The sequence below is a fragment of the Gopherus flavomarginatus genome, unplaced genomic scaffold (assembly GCF_025201925.1).
Source record: "Gopherus flavomarginatus isolate rGopFla2 unplaced genomic scaffold, rGopFla2.mat.asm mat_scaffold_60_arrow_ctg1, whole genome shotgun sequence".
In the NCBI taxonomy this organism is placed as follows: domain Eukaryota; kingdom Metazoa; phylum Chordata; order Testudines; family Testudinidae; genus Gopherus; species Gopherus flavomarginatus.
This window is the reverse complement of record NW_026115128.1, coordinates 1640743-1646837: the sequence shown is the minus strand read 5'-3', so window position 1 is coordinate 1646837 and position 6095 is coordinate 1640743. Positions and strand designations below refer to the sequence as shown.

The following is a 6095-nucleotide window of genomic DNA, read 5'->3' as shown; positions in this document are numbered from 1 at the left end:
CTCTGTGCTAATCTAAGGACTTTCCATGCTGTGTTTCGGTTGACTAATAAACCCTGCTCTGTTTTAAAAGTCTGCCCAGTGTCACAGCATAAACTTGCTCTGTGCATTGAATGACGAACAGTCTCCAAACAGGAGTGCTTTGCAGCTGGACCTGCTGGCAGAACTCACAGGTTGCAATAGCGGTGCTGAAGCCAGAGGCTCAGTCGTAGGTGTTGAAGCTACATGGCCTCTCCTTGTGGAAGACTGGGACCCCTTGAGGGTGCAGTGCCCTCAGGGGGCACCTCCCAAGGATTTTTTAAAATCTAGGGCATTGCCCAGATCCTGTGGATCCATGGCAGTGTTATTCTGCCTTATGGGGAAAAGATATAAAGCAAGAAAAGCATGAGAATGCATATTTACCATCAGTCCTCTTGGGAATCCCGCATCATTTCCGAAGTGTATTAAAAACCTTCTTTAAAAGCTTACATCTGGGTTATCAGGTCATGTCAGTTTGTAGCCGCAAAAGACCCCCCTCAGTCAGCTCAAACTTAGCTGTTTCTCCCCAAAAAGTCAGTCTGTCGTCTTCAATCTCCTGAAAGAGGTAAAATCAGTCACTGCCCCTTTCTGTGTGGGGCAAAGCTTCAGAAGATGGAGTTCTGCATAACCAGCCTTGAGATCCAGCCTTAGTGACACCAGATTGCACAGGAAACCCATCCCTCAGCCTCCCTGGTATCATCTGGCCCATCTCAGTCTGTGAAGTATTCATGCTTTCAAGGGCTGGCTCAAAGATACAGATAACAGACAGAACTAGGGCCAGTGTTTGCTGGCAATGAAAACAGAGTAATTCACAAGCATGAGCATTATATAATCCTTTACAGCCTGAAGGTGCATTGGGGGGAGGGGACAGGAGCCAGCTGTGTGGGGGGAGGTGGGGTCCAAACACTAGGCATTGAGAGCCTAGAGCCGGCTGTGTGCTGGGGAGACAGCACATGAACCAGCTGTGTGCAGAGGAGATGAGCAGGGGAGAGGTCCTATTGATGCAGTCGAGAGCAAGTGCAAGTGCCATCTGCTCTGCAGCACAATGAGGGAGCCCAGCGTCCCACCGCCAAGTGCCCTGCCTCCCAAAGGAAGTTCCAGTGTGTTTCTTCTGAGCCCAGACTTGTATGAGGAGGGATGAAATTGGCAGCAAGTCTCAAAACCAGCCAGCCCCCAGCCTCTGCCCTGTGCCCTGCGGAGGAGTCAGGTGTCTCCAGGCAGAAATCTGGGGTTTGTGACCCTGCATCCCCACCCACCCTCTCTTCAGCTATTCTGGATATGAAGGGTGATTCCAGAAATGAAGAGTAATTTCAGGGGAAAATGCAGTAATAGCAGCAATTTCTGGAAAACACTGGCCCTAGTCATAACATTAAATACAATAGACTCAAGATCTATACCTGTGTTCATCAGATCTGTCACTCTGCCTTCACATAGTTCACTCTGCTGGTGGGTTCCACCTCTTCCCTCTTCTGTGTCTGTCTTATCTATTTAGACTGTAAATTCTTCAGGGCATGGGCCATCTACTGTTCTGGGTTTGTACTGCGCCTAGCACAACAGGGGCCCACAGTTCTTTGGCTCTTAGGCACTAAGTTCATTAATATGACTTATAATAATCATAACTCTCCTGCCACTTTGAGCGAAGGAAGGCAGCCTTGGGATGTTACATCTTAAAAATGAGCTGGAGTTAAAACCATGGAATATTCCTTGTGACAAGTATCTCACAAATTCCAAAGGACCTTCCTTGTTTTCTTTGCCTTCCCAGGATTTCCTATTTCCAACCTGATGTGATCTCACAGCTGGAATGAGGGGAACAGCCGTGGGTCTCAGACCTCTATGGCTCCAAAAAAAAGTGCTCCCGAGAACTTTCTGCACAGGTAAGGAATTGGCTAAACCATCTCAAAAACTGTCCATGAATAAAGGAAACCTTTGGGATGCCCTATAAAGACTCTCCAAGTTGTGAGCTCTCCAAGTTCAGGATTGTTCCCTGCAGATGTGCAATCATTAGGCAGATGTCACTCATGACTTCCCACCGGTCCTGACTGACGGTTGGCAGCAGATCCCTCCCCAATCTCACTTTCCCCTGAGAGTTCTGGTAAGTTGCACACCCAGAACAGATCCCTTCCTCTCTCCCCTGGGGAAGGGTCTGGGGAAAATCAGCTCCTGATGGGTTTGATCTCTCCTGCACATATTTTGGTTTGTTCATCCTTTTTCCATTCCTCTCTCTGAGATTTCTTTTCCCTCTGGTGCAGGGAGTGACCTATGTCTGGATTCTCTTTGTCTCCCATCAGGTGATGGGATGGTGAGTGAGAACGAGGAGACATCCCAGCAGGAAGATGCTGAACAAGTAGAACCACATGGGATGTTATCAGGAAGCGCCAAAGGGAATGTTTCTGGGAGTTGTGCACTCCCAGAAAAAGCAAAAGCCTGTGAGACTAAGCACAGGCCAGAGGAAAAAACTTCAGTAGCCTCTAAGGTCTTATTACCCGTGAGAGACTCAACTTGAAAGAGACACGCTACACATCCCATGAGTGTGGGAAAAGCTTCAGTGGGAGCTCAGACCTTCTCACACATCAGAGAATCCACAGCGGAGAGACACCCTACATGTGCTCTGAGTGTGAGAACAGCTTCAATCAGAGCTGACACCTTATCAGACATAGGAGCATCCACACAGAAGAGAGACCCTACATATGTTTGAGGGCAGGAAAAACTTCAATTGGAGCTCAAGCCTTATTAGACATTATAGAAACCACATAGGAGAAAAACCCTACACATGCTCCGAGTGTGGGAAATGCTTCAGTTATAGCTCAGCCCTTAGCATACATCAGAGAATTCACATGGGTGACAAACCCTCAGAGTGTGGGAAATGCTTCATGGATCGTTCAGCCCTCATCACACATCAAATAATCCACACAGGAGAGAGACCCTACAAGTGCTCCGAGTGCGGGAAAAGCTTCAATAAGAGCTCAAATCTTATCACACATAGGAGAATTCACACAGGTGAAAAACCATATGGATGCTCTGACTGTGGAAAACACTTCATTGATCATTCAACCCTCATCTCACATCAGATAATCCACACAGGAGAGATGCCCTTCACATGCTCTGAGTGCGCAAAATGCTTCAGTTATAGCTCAGCCCTTACCCCACATCAAAGGATTCACACAGGTGCCAAACCCTATGGATGCTCTGAGTGCAGGAAAAGCTTCAATCAGAGCTCAAACCTTACCACACATCAAAGGACCCACACAGGTGACAAACCCTATGGATGCTCTGAGTGTGGGAAGTGCTCCATTCATCGTTCAGCCCTCATCTCACATCAGCACTCTTCCCTGATTCTTCTGAATGCTGCCCCAGAGGGGTGTTTTCTTCTTTCACTCATGACTGCTGTTCTGTGCCAGCTAGAGCGGCTCTCAACACTCAGTTGAAGCGGACAAATAAGCAGGCTGGTAGCAGAGTCTGTGTGAGGGAAGATCTCAGCGTTTTAAGGGTCTAATTGGCTCCTACCATGTCAGTTGATTGCCTCAAGTGTTCTCCTCAAGTGGGTTCAGAAAAGCAGCAGGAAACAGGAATGTCCCTGAGAAGCTGGTGTGAATCAGTCTAGGCTCCTGGCGGTGCTTGAGAGGTACATAAGAGGCTCCTCCTCCTCTCTCTGCAGCTCCTGCTGCTTTCTGTTATTCCCTCTCACCTTTTCTCCTGCCAGCCTATTATGTCTCTTGTGCCCTCCTTCCTCCAGCACAGCACTCCACCCTCTCTGTGCATCTCAAGCAGAGAGAATACATATACACCAACACCAGACACAATTTTCTACACTCTGGGTCTTAGTGGTGCCCCCGCACAGTCTGGCACCTGAGGCGGCCACCTCTGTTCACCTCATAGTGAGGCCAGCCCTGTCCTGTGGACACAGAGAACCTAACTCCCATTGAGGTCAGCCAGGGAGGATGGATGTGCACATTGCAGGAAATAGACTGTCAGGGCAGCATAATCCACTGAAAAACCGCATCTTGCTAACTGCAACCCAGGGTCTCACTGTGTGGCTCTTTGTCCTGCCTCTGTTGCCTAGAGTCTGAGCAGAGCTTTCTGAGACAGCTGCTGCTGCTGCTCTTGCCAGCCATTTAAGCGCATTTCCCATCATTGCTCTTCTGGTTGCGGATGCTCGATTGCAGCAGTTCTGCGGAGGTCCCAGCCTCGTTCTTTAATGTCCATTTTCCCCGTGCTTGCATGGCACTTCATGGACCATTGAGTAGCCTCAGGAAAACATCCCAGTTGTGGACACAGGCACCAGCAACCGATTCCCCAAGTGAAAGTCCCCTTCGCAATCCAGGGAGCCTTAGCTTGTGTTGCTGGAGCACAGAGTTTGGCCCATGGTAACTGCAGACACTGCCCCTGCTACACAGCCGCATGGTGATGCCTGGGACCCCTCTAGCCCCACATTCTACTGAGCAACTGAGATCTGTGGGAACAGAAACCCTTTGTTAAAGATGCAAAATCTCCTCACAGGAACACTCTGTCGGTGGCTGCCAGATGCCTTTCCTGGGAAACCCAAATGCGCAGCCCTTCGAGTTCACACAGCGGAGAACTCTGATCATTCACTCGTCACCCGTGGCTGAAGTCTCTGACAGGTGAATGTTGAGGGGGCTCTGCAGACAGTCCCTTCTCCAGCGCCCATAATGAGAGAAGGTTTGGCCTTGGGATGTGCGGCTAGGGTCTTAGAATCAGGGCTCCTGGGTTCTGTGACACTGGAAGGGGGCGCGCTCTAGTGGGTGGAGCTGGATTGGTTGACACTGAGGGAGCGGAGCTTGTGCTGAAGGACCCTGGTTCAATCCTGCCCAATTAATGTGGGGTCTACATGTGGCCATGACTTTACTTACCTATCAGTGAAGGTTGTTCTGTCTATTCCTGGACACGTCTTACATCTGCTGCTGGCCATCCTTGAGATGTAGATCCTTCATCCACACAAGGACATGGCACATCAAGGTCAATCCAGCAACTCCCATCTGCTCTTCACTTCCTAATGGATGGCGAGTCTGAGCCTGACCACAGAAAGCCAGAGTGGTGTTCTTCAGGGGAATCTGCTGGAGCTCCTGCTCCACCTTACTCCCCCACACGATAAGGGTTTTCCAAAGATACCACTATTCTCGGATAAACAAAGCAGCCAAGAGGTCTGGGTGGGTGGATTTACTGAGCAGACTAGTTTGAAGGGAAGAACAGATTTCTTCCCTGCTCTACGGAGATTCCCATAGGAAAAGTATCTGATGGTGAGGGTGGGGGCAATGGAAGCCTTGTTTCGGACCCATCATGCATATTCCCAAAAGAGTGCGCTGGATGGTGGCAAGTTGTACAACATCGAGTACTGCACTCTGCATCAGTACACTTACCAAGAGTGCTCATGCACACCACCGACACAAGGAGCCAAGTGTGCATGCACACAAGCATGTAGTAATTGCAGCAGCTGTGTGCCAACAGGACTTGAGTCAACATACATTTGTGATGTAGGCATGACCTTAAGCTTACCAGAACCCCTATCAGCAGATGCTAATCAAGGCTCTTTGATTTTTTTAAATAGGATTTCTCTCTAATGTTTTTTATCTGAAGAATAACATAGGCTTGCTTCTAAAGACCTGCGTAGTCACATATGTGTGGCAACTATTCTGGTATCGGCCTCTCAAGAGAAAGCAAGTAGGTCTGTTTAAGCAGACTGTCTTGGCTAGGGAATACACAATGAAGGCAGGAAACTGTACAACCTGGAAATACCCCGGTCAGAAGGGTGAGAGACATGCATCTCCACCTGAGAGAGGAACAACTGGGCAACTGGAAGCCTGAAGGCAGACACCCTTGCTGAGATGCAGGTGCAGTCACCCTGAACTGTGACAGAAAACTGAAGAAAGAAAACTCCTGTACTGAGCAGTCTAGGAAGACGGGAGAGTCATCTTTGCTTTCTTGTAATTTACAGTTTGGGTGATGGAGTGAGAAACTATATGGCAGAAGTGTCCTGTAGGAAGGAGGAAGTACAAGAGATTTTATCCAGTATGTCTGAGAAATACATGGGCAGTAAAATGCTACCCTTCCATTCAAAAAGCAGG

At 48.9% G+C, this 6095-nt stretch overlaps 1 protein-coding gene across 1 annotated transcript; it reads left to right on the top strand.

Moving 5' to 3' along the window:
* The first annotated feature begins 2702 nt into the window (after nt 1-2702).
* Nucleotides 2703-4131, top strand: LOC127042566 (gastrula zinc finger protein XlCGF71.1-like). The gene is made up of 2 exons (XM_050935916.1): nt 2703-3264; nt 4076-4131. The coding sequence occupies exons 1-2, from the start codon at nt 2703-2705 to the stop codon at nt 4129-4131; spliced, it is 618 nt and encodes a 205-aa protein (XP_050791873.1).
* The last annotated feature ends 1964 nt before the right edge of the window (nt 4132-6095 follow it).